This window comes from Zeus faber (assembly GCF_960531495.2).
Source record: "Zeus faber genome assembly, chromosome: 7".
NCBI lineage: Eukaryota > Metazoa > Chordata > Actinopteri > Zeiformes > Zeidae > Zeus > Zeus faber.
Genome location: NC_137203.1, coordinates 15032821 through 15049035, shown reverse-complemented (window position 1 = coordinate 15049035; position 16215 = coordinate 15032821). Strand labels below are relative to the sequence as shown.

At 43.7% G+C, this 16215-nt stretch overlaps 1 protein-coding gene across 1 annotated transcript in view; it reads right to left on the bottom strand.

Moving 5' to 3' along the window:
- The window catches only part of egflam (EGF-like, fibronectin type III and laminin G domains), a gene marked incomplete at both ends in the record, with an annotated part of 27965 nt that continues 11750 nt past the window's right edge, over nt 1-16215 (bottom strand). Inside the window, 17 exons of the mRNA XM_080004209.1 lie at nt 1-152; nt 247-350; nt 2830-2913; nt 3511-3654; nt 3873-3951; nt 4227-4250; nt 4825-5005; nt 5789-5905; nt 6521-6632; nt 7233-7476; nt 8101-8226; nt 9828-10017; nt 11072-11216; nt 12572-12672; nt 12955-13055; nt 13858-14042; nt 15554-15639. Coding sequence (XP_079860335.1) covers nt 1-152; nt 247-350; nt 2830-2913; nt 3511-3654; nt 3873-3951; nt 4227-4250; nt 4825-5005; nt 5789-5905; nt 6521-6632; nt 7233-7476; nt 8101-8226; nt 9828-10017; nt 11072-11216; nt 12572-12672; nt 12955-13055; nt 13858-14042; nt 15554-15639 — 2175 coding nt within the window. The remainder of the gene's footprint in view (nt 153-246; nt 351-2829; nt 2914-3510; nt 3655-3872; nt 3952-4226; nt 4251-4824; nt 5006-5788; nt 5906-6520; nt 6633-7232; nt 7477-8100; nt 8227-9827; nt 10018-11071; nt 11217-12571; nt 12673-12954; nt 13056-13857; nt 14043-15553; nt 15640-16215) is intronic.

Here is a 16215-nt window from a genome sequence, read left to right as displayed (position 1 = left end):
TCAGTTGGAGCAGGTGTTGATGTTCTTGCCGTCGGCGGCGTCCTCCACCAGCGCCATGTGGTAGTCTGTGGACAGCGTGAAGTGGGACACGCAGCCCACCAGGCCGCCCATGTACTGCCGGTTGGTGTGCAGGGCGATCTCCTTCATGCCGCCTTCAGGGGGTGATGGGACACTCGTCACTTTTTCTTTCCATCGCAGAGTCTATTCACGAAAGGACGGGAATTTGTTTTTTCGCACGCCACTTACCCACGTATAAAGGCCCGTTGATGTTGAGCTGCCTCATCTTGCCGGGTGACCGTCCAGTCTTGGCTCCGTAGTCGTCCACCGTCAGCTTCCCCGACTGTCCATCCCTGGAGAGACATCGCGAAAAAAAATATGTTTTACTGTTCTTTGGTTAGTTGTTGGTTTGCTCGCTACTCTGGGCTTCTGTATAGATGTTAGACAAGCCAAATGCTGAGGGATGGATGGATGAATAGATGGATGGAGGAGTGGATGGATAGATGGATGGATGGATGGATGGATGGGTGGGTGATTGGAAGAATGGAAGAATGGAAGAATGGAAGGATGGATGGATGGATGGATGGATGGGTGGATGGGTGGATGGGTGGATGGATGGATGGGTGGAAGAATGGGTGGATGGCTAGATGGATGGCTGGATAGATGGGTGGGTGGATCGATGGGTGGATGGATGGATGGATGGATGGATGGAAGACCGTTAAAGTCTGGATGATAGATGCCGATCCCACTCTTCAAGACCAGCTCCAACACACTGACTGGAAAGGTTTTTTTTGCTGATGCCACCAAGGACTCTCATACCAACGTTCACACAGTAGCCAAATCTGTCATGGATTACCTCAACCAGTGTGCAGAGGGAGTGACGACACATAAAACAGTGAAATTATTCCCTAACCAGAAACCCTGGATCAACAAAGAAGTTCGCCTTCTCCTCAAGGCCAGGGACGCAGCCTTCAGGCCGGGAGACCAGGATGCCTACGGCTCTGCCAGATCCAATCTGAGGAAAGGAATATCCAGGGCCAAACACAACTACGAGCAAAGGATTGAAGAGCACTTCAACTCCTCCGACCCCCGGCGTATGTGGCAACGCCTACATACACTCACCAACAAATCCCCATGCAACTCTCCCCCACCCTCCTCCACTTCCCTCCCAGACGAGCTGAACCACTTCCACGCTCGATTTGATCGGGAAAACAAGGAGGCGGCCTTCAAGTCAGCTGTTCCACCAGACGAGGACGCACTCCAATTCTCCACCTCAGAGGTCTGCGGCATCCTGAGCAGGGTGAACGCTCGGAAAGCTGCTGGCCCTGATGGAGTCCCCGGACGTGTGCGGCGAGCCTGCGCAGAGCAGTTGGATTGGCGTCTTCACTGACATCTTCAACGTGTCACTAGCCCAATCAACAGCCCCCCACAGTTTTAAATCTGCCACCATTGTTCGGGTGCCTTAACACTCTACAGCCAAGGAACTGAACGATTTTCGCCCTGTTGCACTGAGACCCATCGTTGCAAAATGTTTTGAGAGGCCGGTCCTCTCACATCTGAAAGCCTGCCTGCCCCCTTCACTGGACCCGTACCGATTTGCCTACCGATCAACGGAGGATGCTATCTCCACAGTGCTCCATCTAGCACTCACCCACCTGGATAGCCCCAAAACATATTTTAGAATGCTGTTTATTGACTTTAGTTCTGCATTCAAGACTGTGATCCCCTCCAAGCTGATCTCCAAGCTCAGCCAGCTTGGCATCAGCAACTCACTCTGCAACTGGATTATGGACTTCCTTACTAACAGACCCCAGGCTGTTAAAGTGGGGAGTTTCTCCTCCTCCGCTATCACCCTGAACACTGGCGTGCCGCAAGGTTGTGTGTTGAGCCCTCTGCTCTACTCTCACTTCACTCACGACTGCGCCCCTGTTTATGGCTCCAATGCCATAACCAAGTTCGCAGATGACACCACTGTGGTGGGCCTGATCAGAGATGAGCATGGAACAGCGTATAGGGATGAGGTTCAACATCTAACTACGTGGTGTAAAAACAATAACCTGGAACTCAACACCAAGAAGACCGAGGAGATCATTGTGGACTTCCGGAGAACCAGGAGCAGGGCACACACCCCCCTCCATATCAGCGGTGCTGAGGTGGAGCGTGTGTCTGGCTGTAGGTTCCTTGGGGTCCACATCACAGAAAATCTCTCTTGGTCCCTCAACTCCTCCAGTCCGGTGAAGAAGGCGCATCAGCGACTTCACTTCCTACGGACCCTTAAGAAAGCACAGCTTTGTCCTAGGATTCTATCGGACTTCTACCGCTGTACGACTGAGAGCATACTTACAAACTGCATCTCTGTCTGGTACGGTAACTGCGACGTTGCCGACCGCAAGGCATTACAAAGAGTAGTGAACTCTGCCCAGAGGACTATTGGCTGTCTACACCCCCCCCCCCATCCACAACACATACCATGACCGCTGCTTAAACAAAGCCACATAGAAAAAACACATCTCTTTTGCCTACATAACTGCACAGAAACACTGTACTCAAATAGCACTTTGGTATTTAAATGCTTCTTTTGAACTTCTGGTTAGACGTCAACTGCATTTCATTGGTTCTGTACCTGTACTCTGCTAGTGACAATAAAGTTGAATCTAATCTAATCTAATCTAATCTTATCTAATCTAATCTAATGGATGGATGGATGGGTGAATGGATGGGTGTGTGGATGGATGGATGGATGGATAAATGGATGGATGGGTGGATGGATGGGTGTGTGGATGGATAGATGGATGGATGGGTGGATGGGTGTATGGGCGGAGAGTAACCAACCTGACAGCCTTGACTCTGTGCCACCTCCCGTCATTGAACGTGCCGTTGACGATGACGTTCACCGCACCGCTGCCCAGGTTGTAGCTAGAGCAACACAGCAGACACGGGTCACTGAGGAACGTGGTTGGACCTTTAATGTCGGGATCACAATGGCGTCGGCGACGTCGGGGAGAGCTACGATCCATATGAAATAACTCAAAGCCAGGGCCGGCTCCGACCCTGTACCCCGGTTTTGAAAGCTTTCCCGGCCGTCCCTGCCCTGTCTCCGCTCGGTCCCACTCCACCCGAGGTGGAAAGATGGTCCCCTTTTTTTGAAACGTTTCCTCAAAACAAAGCACATAAGTGCTCCAGCTCTCCCTCCCACCTCTTTCATTATCTTCTCGCTCCGCACTCCCCTGCTCTGAAAGGCTTTTGTTATCTCCTCCGATATGCACTTTTTTTTTTTCTTCCAATGGCACTTTAAATGACTTTCCTTGGATGAAAGAGGTCGGAGCACAGAAGTGGATGTGAGTGACTCATTCGCTGAGTGTAAGGACGGCCATTAATGGTCGAAGCGCACGCGTGCACACGAGCACACACCCGTGTGCGCACGTACGCACGCGCACGCGCGCACACGCACACACGCACACGCGCACACACACACACACACACGCACACACACACACACACCAGTCCACCAACCTGAAGAACAGCGCCCCGTCCTGAAGCCCCATGGACAGGAAGTCACTGTTGGGCCTCATGGGGCTGTCCCCCCTCCACAGCAACAGTCCGTCCTTAGCTGTGCTCTTAAAGCGCATGAACAGGTTTGTCCTGGCTCCAGAAACCCTGAATTAATAAATAAATTCAACCACCAACGATGAAAAAGCAGAAAAATATATATTTTCTTCTCGGTGATTATTCTTATAATGGCAGTAATTACAATTACCTACAATAAAGAACACAAACATAATCACATATTTCATACATTATTTATATATTCATATTATTGCCCATACACATTATTTCCTCATTTGTTGTATGTAATAAAACTTTTATTTACCGACCTTTTCAGGATGTCTCTGTTGTCATAAGTCAGATAGCTTCTTCCAATGAACTGTGGAATCTCTATGGCTTCAGTCACAGCTGGAGAGAAAATGTTGCAATGACGCACAATGACCACAAGACAGCAGCATACGCATGTCAAACTAAAAAGGCGTCTAACAGTAAAATAACAACCAGATCAATAAAATAAAATGACTGCAATATAAACTAACACGTGTTAAACATATATATATATATATATATATATATATATATATATTTATATATATGAATGTTAAAATGTTTTCTATGCTTTGTTTCATGATTTGTTAATGTCTAAAGGTCTTTTTTTCTCAGTACATAGAGGAAAAACTTACTGTTGAGACAGTAATTTCCACATTCTTCTCAACGAGAGCAAAGAAACAAACAAAAAATATGAAAAACACAGGGAGAGGCAGGCAAGAGGGGCTTAACTTGTTATAGTCATTGCATTATATTGAACAGTCAGAACAGCAGCAATACTTGACAATACTGAATGACAAAATCAGAAATGAAACTCTAGTGAGTATGAGCTACTCAAGACTATTTACTAGTTTTTAACTGTATTTATATAGCACTTATAAACTCAAAAATACAAAAAAAAACTGTTCACTTAAACCTTTTTACATTGTCATCCCATGTTTTTACCATAATCAATGTAGTTTGATTATCTGGTATTTTTTTTTTATCTTTTTAACCTTTTCATGTGAGTAATAGACATGACCTCCATGACAAAACAGTGGGTGGGGAAACCATGCTGCATTTATGTATGTATGTATGTATGTATGTATGTATGATGATTATTATTATTATTATTATTAAGTTGTAAGAGTTTTAACATTCCACAGCTATCGGTGGAATTGGTGTTAGTTGTAAGAAAGTCCTGTACGTTGTGTGATGATGTGAAATTATTATAAATAAAAGTGAATACAACACCTTTCTGGCAGTGTCTCCCGTCGTAGCCCAGGGAGCAGTCGCACTCGTAGCCGTCCCCCTTGGGTCGGCAGGTCCCTCCGTTAGCGCAGGGAGCGTCCACACACGGGTGGATGGCGTTCGCCACGTTGATCCCACTCGCCAAGCCCGTGGTGATAGGGATGGAACGGTCATTCAGAACCAGCTGGGGGGTGGTAGGAAAGGAAAGAGGGGGAAAGGACGGGAAGGGAGGGGAAGGAAAGGAAGGGGAAGGCAGGCAAAATAAAGGAAATGAAGGGAAAGGATAGGAAAGGAAAGGAAAAGAAAGGAAAAGAAAGGAAAGGACAGGAAAGGAAATTGAAGGAAGCAAAAGGAAAGGATGCAAAAGGAAAGGAAAGCAAAGGAAAGGAAATAAAAAGAAATGCAGGCAAGCAAGGGATAGGAAAGGAAAGGAAACGAAAGGAAATTAAAGGAAAGGATAGGGAAGGAAAGGAAGGAAAAGGAATAGTAAGGAAATGGAAATGAAAGAAATGGGAAAGGAAAGGAAATGAAGGGAGAGGAAAGGCAGGAAAGGTCAAGGAAATGATAGGAAAGGAAAGGAAATGAAGGGGAGGGAAAGGAAATGAAAGGAAATGATAGGAAAGGAAAGGACAGGAAAATGAAATGAAAAGAAAGATTAGGAAAGAAAAGGAAATTAATGGAAAGGAAAGTAAAGGAAAGGGAAGGAAAGGGAAGGAAAGGAAAGGAAAGGAAAGGAAAGGAAAGGATAGGGAAGGAAAGGAAGGAAAAGGAATAGTAAGGAAATGGAAACGAAAGAAAAGGGAAAGGAAAGGAAAAGAAGGGAGAGGAAAGGAAATGAAAGGAAAGGAAAGGAAAGGAAATGAAAGGAAAAGAAAGGAAAGGAAAGGAAAGTAAAAGAAAGGAAAGGAAAGGAAGGGGTGTTTATTTGCTGCTTTCCTTCCACATTGCTTGAATGGAGCCTGTTTACCTTCTGGATGGAACCGGTGAACGGGCGCAGCACGGCCGCAGTGCTCTTGGTTTCCTCGTACGCCGCCACGCCCCCGATGTAGAGCGGAGAACTGCACTTGATCTGAGTGAACGCCCCCTGAGAGGCACGAGGAAATAACACACACACACTTAAACGTATCCCTCCAAAACATCACCCATATAAACACACCGACGCGTTAACGTGGACCCCCCGCTGCTCACAAGCCTCAGAAGAGACAGTGTTGAGGATTCATTCGGACCAGGAGTGAAAATAATAAATGTTAGAGTGAGATATGGCGACGACCATTTTTACCGATATTGTTAGTATGCGAGAAGCCATTCTACACGCTTACATACCAGTGCTATTACCTCTTGATGAATTAGAAAAGAATAACGAATTTGCTACGACTGAATTTGATCAGAGCACAAACATAACAAATGCTGAAATTAAGTGTGATATTTAATGAAGGAACGTTATACAAATCATAAAAATATATATATATTTTTTTATAATGAATATTAATAATAATGAAATAATAAAATGATGCAGTTGTGTGAAAGTGATTTTTTTTTTTTTACTTTGCCTTTCAGGGCTTCCGTGTGAATACCTATTACATTTTTACAACAGGACAACATGATCATTATAGGCATCATTGCTGTATTCGACCGGTTCGCCGGTTCGCCGGTTCCCAGGTTAACGGTCGCGCCGCGGTGTTTCGAAGCGGCTGCGTACCTCCGCGATTCCCTCCACGGCTCTCTGGTCGTCCACCTGCAGGATGCCGCTCTTGGCCGTGCGGGAAACCCTGAGCTCGTGCCAGACGTCCATGCTGATCTGCTCCTGGCTCCTAAGGCACAACAAGGCACAACATGGCACCTATTTATATAGGTGACCTTCATAAACAGAGGTAATGTTATAGACTTTTATGGGTGTAAAGTGGGTCTGGTATACCACATGACTTTCTTTTTTGAGTAAAAAGCATTTGCTTCCGGGGAAGATACTAGATAAGTTTCTATCAAAATGGATAGTGGCTTATTGGAAATGCACTATAACAGGTCCACCGCCCTCTAAGGGCTGTTGATGGAATTGCAATGGGTCTGCAGCAAATTATTATTATTTTAATTATTTATTTTAATTCATTGTTTACATGTTAAATGTTTTTGGGTTTTTTTTATTATATTTACTCAACTCCACTAATTATGTAATAATGGGGCAGTAATCTAATCTAGTAAATATTAAGTAATACAAATAACAAATAGAAAACGTTGACATATATGTACAACCAACACAAAATTTCGAAAAAATGGCAAAATACAGCAAACCTAAAATTAACAAAAACTTAGAAAAAACTGGCAATATACAAGACACCTTAAACTCAACCATAAACGATAAACCTCTGTACACACAAAATTCAGTGGGACCAACAACGAAAACCCTGCTGCAGTACCTGATCACGGCCCCTCCGGAGCCACAGTCGAACCTGAACTCCACGTATCCGTCCACGAGGCTGATGGCCAGGAAGTCCCCGCTCCCCGCGTCGTCGCTGTACATCAGCGTCCCGTCGGGAAGGGACGGGCGGAACGTCATCTCAAACTCCATGAAGGACAAATAACTCTGGGGAGACTGGGGCCACGGGGCGGCGGCGTAGGAGAACACCGTCTCATTGAAGAGCGGCAGGGACAGAGAGAAGCCTGGGGAGGACGCAGGAAAGGTGGAGGGGGTTAGGGTGAGACAGACAGATAGATAGATGGATAGATAGATAGATAGATAGATAGATAGATAGATAGATAGATAGATAGATAGATAGATAGATAGACAGATAGATAGATAGATAGATAGATAGATAGATAGATAGATAGATAGATAGATAGATAGATAGATAGATAGATAGATAGATAGATAGATAGATAGATAGATAGATAGATAGATAGATAGATAGATAGATAGATAGATTGATAGATAGATAGATAGATAGGAAGTCTCATTTTAACTTATGCAGAGTTTAGACTACGTGATCCTGGGCTGATTTTCCGCTCGCCGACAGGTTTTCGGAGATCGCCAAGCGAAGTGGTGTAGTGTGTCCATGGCACCAGCTAAATCTACAGCTATCCTCCAGTTGTTTCAAGTAAATTAGTTATTGCATATAATTTATTATTTATAAGTTTATTAAACTAGACAGAAAGAGTAGGTCAGTGTGTGTGTGTGTGTGTGTGTGTGTGTGTGTGTGTGTGTGCGTGCGTGCGTGCGTGCGTGCGTGCGTGCGTGCCTGTGTGTGTGTGTGTATGTGCGTGTGTGTAAATCACATATGGACGTACTTTGTTCGCACAGCGCTCCCCTGAAGCCCAATGGGCACAGGCAGATGTAGCCGTCGGCGCGGTTGGCAAAGCACACTCCTCCGTTGGCACAAGAGACCAGGTCACACACACTGTCGCTGCACTCCCCTGGAAGCCCAAAAGTCATGTTAATAAGTTAGGAATAACAACAGGGCTCGACAAGAGGAACATTAACTCAACTCAACTCAAATGTGTAATTTTTTCAATTCAAATATATCATGTAATAATATTTTGTCATTATTGCAAAATAACCACCTTCACGGTGATACGAGACCTGATCACCCTGTCAGGGGTTATTTTGTGATAATGATCATCTGGCTGGCCATTATCCCTTACTTATTATGATGATATTATATGATATTACTTGATATGATATGATATGATATTATATTGACAATATTTTTAATCAGGCCAGCTTGTATATTAGTTCGGAATCTCAAAGAAAGCTAAGCAGCAATAGCGCATTTCATACAATTACGAGAAATAATAATAATAATAATAAAATGTGACCTGCCCTATGTATGTCCTGTCCTGCAATGTTTAACAAGATCCTGTGTTACATAACTTACAAAAATAAGAAAATTATAATTATTTTAACAGTGTAATCGTAATTTTCTTCTTTTTTTTTATGTGGGCTAACCCTCATTCGATGTACTTCTACGACCAACAAGGACCTTAATCTTAATACAGCAAAACTAATAATATACAAGTAATACTGAGGAACGTTCAGATATTAAGGAATCCTCGTTGCGACTCGACCAGGTACAGTTACAGTATATAAAGCATGTGCCAGTTCTGTCAGGCAGCATCACTGTCATCTGGCTGCACTGAGCTCCACAGCAGAGATTCAATCCATTCATCAATACCAGGACGGCTGACGACCCGCTGACCTGAGCCCAAAATCAATCAATCAAGAACCATTTCTTTATGCGAGCATTTATTCCGCCTATCTGTGCCTTCATTTCAGAACCCTCGTAGCAAGAAGGAAGGGTGTGTTGAGAAAATGGCGTTGACATCCGTATCCTCGACTGAAATCACTGAGAGAATTGACTGAGTGCAATCTGAGTTCAAGCAAAAAGTCGTGAGAAAATGATTTCTTCTCCGCAAAATGTGGCCGTGTATCTCAAAATCCCGCTGTAAGGGGTTTAATTATTATAATGTTTTCATTATTAAAAGTTTGTGACCACAACAAAAAAATAAAATAAACTTATTTTAAAATACCCCCCCACCACCCACCCACCCACCCTCCCAAAAAAACCCCGTCTGAATTATTCATCAGCACTTCTCAGAACTTTGGATGTGCAAAATTTCCTGTCATTGATTCAGATATTAATATGTATTATCCATTAATGTGAAAATAATGAGGTTCTGAGAAGCTCAATTAACATAGATAATGTTCTTCACATCACCGCAAATATATTTTTCTATATATTTTCAGATTTATCTCTTTTTTTCATTAGGCTTATAAAATACAAATGTGCATTTTTCGTATAAAATGTCTTTTTTTTTTTTTTTTTTTTTTTTATTCATTGCAGCTGAGACTGCTTGGAACAAAGAATATTTTATCCGACTATGACAAAAAAAATGTTGTCAGATTATGACAAATCTAGTGCCTTGATATAAAGGGTTAATCCCTGTCCCACACACACACACACACACACACACACACACACACACAGACACACAGACACACACACACTCACACACACCTATATCAGCCCCGCTGAGGGCCCTGCCCAGGGGCCAGGGCCTGATGTCCATGGCCTTGGTGTTGATGGTGAGACTCTGGAGGCAGCCCATGAAGCCTCGGTTGGTTCCAGTGGCTCTGACCAGCCAGTAGGCACTTGGCGACCCGCCCACGTACAGCGGAGAGCGGAAGGTAATCTTGGTGTACTGGCCCTACAATAACAACAACAACACAACACAATAGAATAGATTATAATCCTAAATATTCCAATAGCATGCATACCACTCAATAATTACACCTCAGAATGGAACTACCTAAACACAGCAAAACAAGTGAAGCGGCACAGCATGAGTTCTTTAAGTTTCCTCTGTTCACAGCTTGGTAACTGTAAAACTAAAAACTTCTCTGCAGGTTTTGTTTGTGAGACGGATCGCTCGCTCGCTGTGTTTGTCGTCAGTCCTTTCGGGCCCAGGAGGCAATCAAAAGTTTTTCTTTGCTGCCGTTGTTTTCACGAGGGTGAGGACCCAGCACCGAGCAGCCGACGCAACGAAGATGTGCGGCTTCAGAACCGCAAGCGGTCCGACAACTGGCATCTGCTCATTCGGAACCGCTGAAGCGTCGACGCCCGCGGTCACCGACGCCCTGGCTCGTCCGCTTCACCCACTGGCCCCTCACCTCTTCCCGGTGCTCCACCCCTTCACCCCCCCCCCCCCCCCCCACCGTCCTCATCCGCACGTTCACCTCCGCCCGGCACGCGAGCGTCAGATGCGCAGTTCAGAGTGTGCCCACTGATATTTGAGAACAACAGATGTACCCTGTGTGTGTGTGTGGGGGGGTGGGTGTGTGTGTGTGTGTGTGTGTTTTTAGTCGGTGTGTATGTACCCTGTGTGTGTGTGTGTGGGGGTGTGTGTGTGTGTGTGTGTGTGTTTTTAGTCGGTGTGTATGTGCCATTGTTGTTGTGCATTGCTGTTGCTGCACTGGTGCATAATGGATGCAAACAACTCACAACATCCCATTACTACACAAAATCCTACATTTCTTCACTTCAATTCAATTAGACAAAATGAAATCCCATCTTTTAAAAAACGTACTATTATATATTTTCCACATCCACAAAAGCTTACGGCATAACAGAAACAAATAAGCATTCGACGTTTTTCGTAAAGAGTTCATGGGTGAGCGGGGTTTGACTTGTATTTTTTTCATTGCTCAAAAGTGACTGCGTAATGCTATTTCAATAAATGGAGGGGGAAACGCCGCTCTGACCTGTGAGCGTCCCGAAATGGGCGTGTCGTTGTCGAGGCGGAGCCAGCCGCTCATGCCGTCCCTGTAGATGGTGACGGTGTGCCACTGGCCCGGGACGATGCCGCTCTCGCTGAGGATCTGGGCCGCGCCCGTACCGCAGTTAAACCTGGAGGGGAAGGCAGCAAGATATGTTATGGAAGTGCTCTGTCTATCTATCTGTCTATCCTTCTGTCTATCCGTCTGTCTGTCTGTCTATATCTGTCTGTCTGTCTGTCTGTCTGTCTAGCTATCTATCCTTCCGTCTGTCTGCCTGTCTGTCTATCTATGTATCTATCTATCTATCTAACTATCTATCCATCTATCCTTCTGTCTGTCTGTCTGTCTGTCTGTCTATATATCATCCTGCATTTATACTTATTCAGACCTGCCAACCTTGGGAAAATATTTTAAGTGCCACAATAGTGCACCGCTTCGCTTTGTACAGTATACGGTGGAGCGTGCAGAGTGTCCCCGTTATGCACAGGCGCTATTTAGGGATGGAGGGGGAGACAGGTCGCGATCTACACCCGATCTAAGGTCTCCTGTCGCCTTCTCCCCCCTCCTCCCGCGATCGGCAGACTGTGCTGTGACTCTGCTGTGCGGGCACCACGCAGCCACCTCCACTCGTATAGCTGCTGTGTGGGGGTGGTTTGGTTTGAGCAGCCAACACCTGACCCGGATCGAGGTGATTGGGATCAGGGTGGCTGCATACCCGTTGCTCGTTGGTTGGTCTAACCACGAGCAGCAGGTAAAACCCCCATCCCCCCACACACACTCAGGAGAGGAGGCCGTGTCATCACACATGCGATCTGCTCCCGGGCTAATTCCAGCTGGCCAGCTCTCGACAATGAACTGGTGTTTACAAGTCCCTGTTTACTGTGTCTCCGTGCCGGAGGTCCCGGAAATGCCACTTGGGTGGCGGGTGGTAGGAGAAACCTCCACAGTAGCGTCAGACTACGTTATTGATATTGATAACACGCTTCGTATTTCACAAATTTGATTTTTTTTTTATTTGATGAACGTCCGCGCTGATAAAATAACTAAATGGGTTTCATTACTATAAAAAGTAAAATGTAATGCAATCGGTGTACGCCCGAACACTGTGTAACCGCGGCAACCCTAATCAGCTATGAAGACAACAATAGAGTCGTATACTCTTGAGAAGAATTCCTTTCATGAAAAGATGGATATTTACAATTTCCATCATTCATCACCACGACCTTGAAGCGGCACTTGCTCTCGACTGATTTCCGTAGCTTGCTGACTGGGCCTTTCTGAGCGGAGCATCGCTGAAGCCTTCCATGTGAAACACAGGCCCATTTGCAGCCATGCTCACCTTTCTTGACAACCAAGGCACTTATGTCGGCGCTCAGGCTGCCTCTGTGGTGAGACCCGCTTTTGGTAACGACACTGAAACTCTAGCGCATGAAATAACTTTGCGAACATTGCATATAACGCTCCTGATATCCTTGCTGTACCGACCTGTAGTGCAGCTTTCCTCGCACCAGGGCCAACGAGGTGAAGTCTCCTCGCCCGTGTTCGTTCTCCCCACAGTAGAGGAGTAAGCCATCCTCAGAGTCTGCCTGCACCAGAGAAGATATTCGCGATGCTTTGAATATCTTTATATATATATATATATATATATATATATATATATTGCATTTACATTTATTCATTTAACAGACACTTTTGTCGAGAACGATGGTTAGAAACCATCAAAGCAGACATCAACCATTGGACATCAAACTTAAGTGCATGATTTTCTGTATATACAAATATTTACATATATATACATATATATATATATATGTATATATATATATATATATATAAACTAGAGATCGAAAAACTGCCTAGCCCCGCACCTTGAACTCAATAGTGATCTGGAAGGTCTGGTAGGAGTTTTTCAGCGGCTCAAAGGTCATGTGCGAGTAGCCGTAGAACCTGGGGAAGTTTATTGGAACCGCTGAAGGGCATAGAAAAAATTATTAAATAAATAAATAAATAAAAAAATAAAATTATATCAAATAGTGCAAATAGTGTATAATTAAAGAGACATAAAAACAGTAAAATACTATAGTATTGGAATTGGTATTTGGCTTATCCAGCCAAACCATTAACATAACATGACAGTGTTTTCTGGCTACAATGGAAAAAGTGGTGGAAATGGTGGTGGAAAATAAGAACTTTATTACTGTAGCTAGGTACACGTATCCATACGTTTTACTCTACTATATTTTTAACACAGTCGAGTCGCTTAAAATAAAAAATAATTATACTTATATTTGTCGATATTTGTACCACGTATACTATGAGCACTCATCTGCAGAGAAAAAGTCCCAGGAGCACTTCATATAGTTTTATAGGTTCTGTTTTATCAAGGCATTGGATATGACAAGTACTTTTACTTTTAATACTTTAGGTACATTTAAGAGCAACTACTTTTTAAATTGTACTCAAGTAGACTCACGGTATTTGCACTTTTACTGAAAAAGAAGGTCTGAGTACATTTTCCACTAATTAAAATATATCTCTGTAAATAGTGGGAATTGAACTCTCAGGTGTTTGTATATTAAACATTATTTGAATTCCGGAAGTCATTTTGATTTTTGCCATCGATATATTTTAGTGTGAGTCATTGGTGTAATCAGACCAATAATTCATTTTTGTGCGCAGTAAAAAGTAGAACTTGAAGCAAAATGAGTGTGTGCATGTGTGTGTGTGTGTGCATGTGTATGTGTGTATGTGTGTGAGTGTGTGTGTCTCACCCTCTGTGCACGTGTCCCCCTGTCGTCCCAGGTTGCAGTGGCAGCGCGAGCCGCCGTCGTAGTTGCTGAGGCAGAAGCTGTCGGAGGGGCAGACGGTGTCGTCGCAGCTCAGGTCGTAGACGCGAGGCTCCGCCCCCTTCCAAGGGCTCAGGGCGGGGGCGGGCGTGGCAGGGGGCACCAGGATGCTGGACGGGTGGAGGGCGTGGAGGGTGGAGAGAAAGGCGGAGGCGGATTTGTACAGGGGATGCTTAATTATGCTTAATAACATTGAATTAATTTCAGTAAAATGATCGAAATCAGAAAAACATATACAAGAAGTAAACAATATAAGCAAAAAATATACATCGGCAAGAAATAAAAAACATAAAGTAGATTTTAAAAAATATATATACAGTGTAAAGGATAAACAGTATGTATATATAATGAAAAATATGATAAATAAATGAAATATAATAAATATTATGAACTTCATTATATTGAATACATACAGATATATTTAGAAAAACTAGAAAAACGAATGATGATTGACTTCTTTGAATGTTTTCTAATCTAAAATGATAGAATTTGAGGCAACATGCTGCAAACCTGTTCCTGTATTTAGTTTTATTATTGTTTTATTGTATGAAACCACTGTTTTTTTTTAATTTTTGTTCTGCTTCCCTTTCTTGGCCACGCAGGTTTCATTTGAAAGTGAGATTCTTCAGCTAAGATGGGACTTTCCTGGTTCAAAAAAGGCAAGAGAAAATACTGAAATAAGAATAAAACTGAAATTATTCCTGGAATGCAGCCATCGAAATAATGATCCGAGATGATTGACGCGGGTGATTTTGGACTACCCCGCGATGCATCAATAATGCATTTAGACTGAAGCTCGGGGCAATATTGTTTACTTCAACAGTAATACTGTATTTGGGATCGAGAACGTGAACCTGGTGCAACGGAGCTACCAAAAAAACCTCCAAAGAGACAAGAAAGTCAGTAATTGTGACATTCAAAAATCCACCATCCCCCTCCATGGAATAGAGCAACGGCAGCAATTGAACCCAAAACCAGCTCTCGATAGTCGGATAAAGCTGGAAATGAAATTGATTTGACATTTCTTATTTCATAGCTCATTCTTGATCAACTGATTATAGGTGAGGAGGAGGAAAAAAAAAGAAAAGTGTCTTGTATTTTATGGAATTTTATATGGAGTTTTATGTATGGGCCAAGAAATACAGCCCCGTGTTATGCATTATTATAATAATAATAATCATTATTATTATTATTATTATATATATTTTTTTTTTCTTTTTATTAATTTTTTTTATCAAAGATAATTCTGTGTTTTTACGAGAAACAGAGCTGAGTCACACTCTGGGAACTTGTTACTTGTTACTGATACAAACAGTCCTTCCCTTTTACCTTCTAATTACCATAAACACTGGGAAAACGTTATCAAAACAATAATTGGCGAATATGAACTCAGCAACGATACCGCGTCGTGGCGGGTGGAGCCGTGGGCGCGGCTGTGGTCGCGGGATCGGGGCCTGGGTTTCGCTCGGAGGTGGAGGGGAAGACCGGGTCTCTGAAGTCGTCCAAGATGGAGGAAGAGGAAGAGGAGGAGGGCCAGGTGGAGGGAGAGGGGGAGGTGGAGGTGGAGGAGGAAGGCGGGAGGGCGGTGGCGTTGGGCGGAGCGACGGGGTTCATGCGGTACACCACGTTGCGGCCGGACGGCGTCCCGGAGCGCGAGCGCAGCTGAGACTTCCTGTTGTCCTCCTTGACGCCCGGGTACGGCTTCAACTGGGGAGCGAGGGAATGAGAAGGAGGAGAGATGGAGAGAGAGAAAGAAGAGGTTGAAAAACAAATTTAAAATGTATTTACCCTCTGTACTATCTATCTATCTATCTATCTATCTATCTATCTATCTATCTATCTATCAATCTATCTATCTATCTATCTATCTATCTATCTATCTATCTATCTACCTATCTATCTATCTATCTGTCCATCTATCCATCATTCTATCCCTCTATCTATCTATCTATCTATCTATCTATCTACCTATCTGTCCATCTATCCATCATTCTATCCATCTATCTGTCCATCTATCCATCATTCTATCTATCTATCTATCTATCTATGTATCTATCCCTCCATCCATCTATCTATCCATCTATCTATCTACTGTATCTGTCCATCTATCCATCATTCTATCCCTCCATCCATCTATCAATCTATCTATCTATCTATCTACCTATCTATCTATCTGTCCATCTATCCATCATTCTATCCCTCTATCTATCTATCTATCTATCTATCTATCTATCTATCCATCTATCTATCTATCTATCTATCTATCTATCTATCTATCTATCT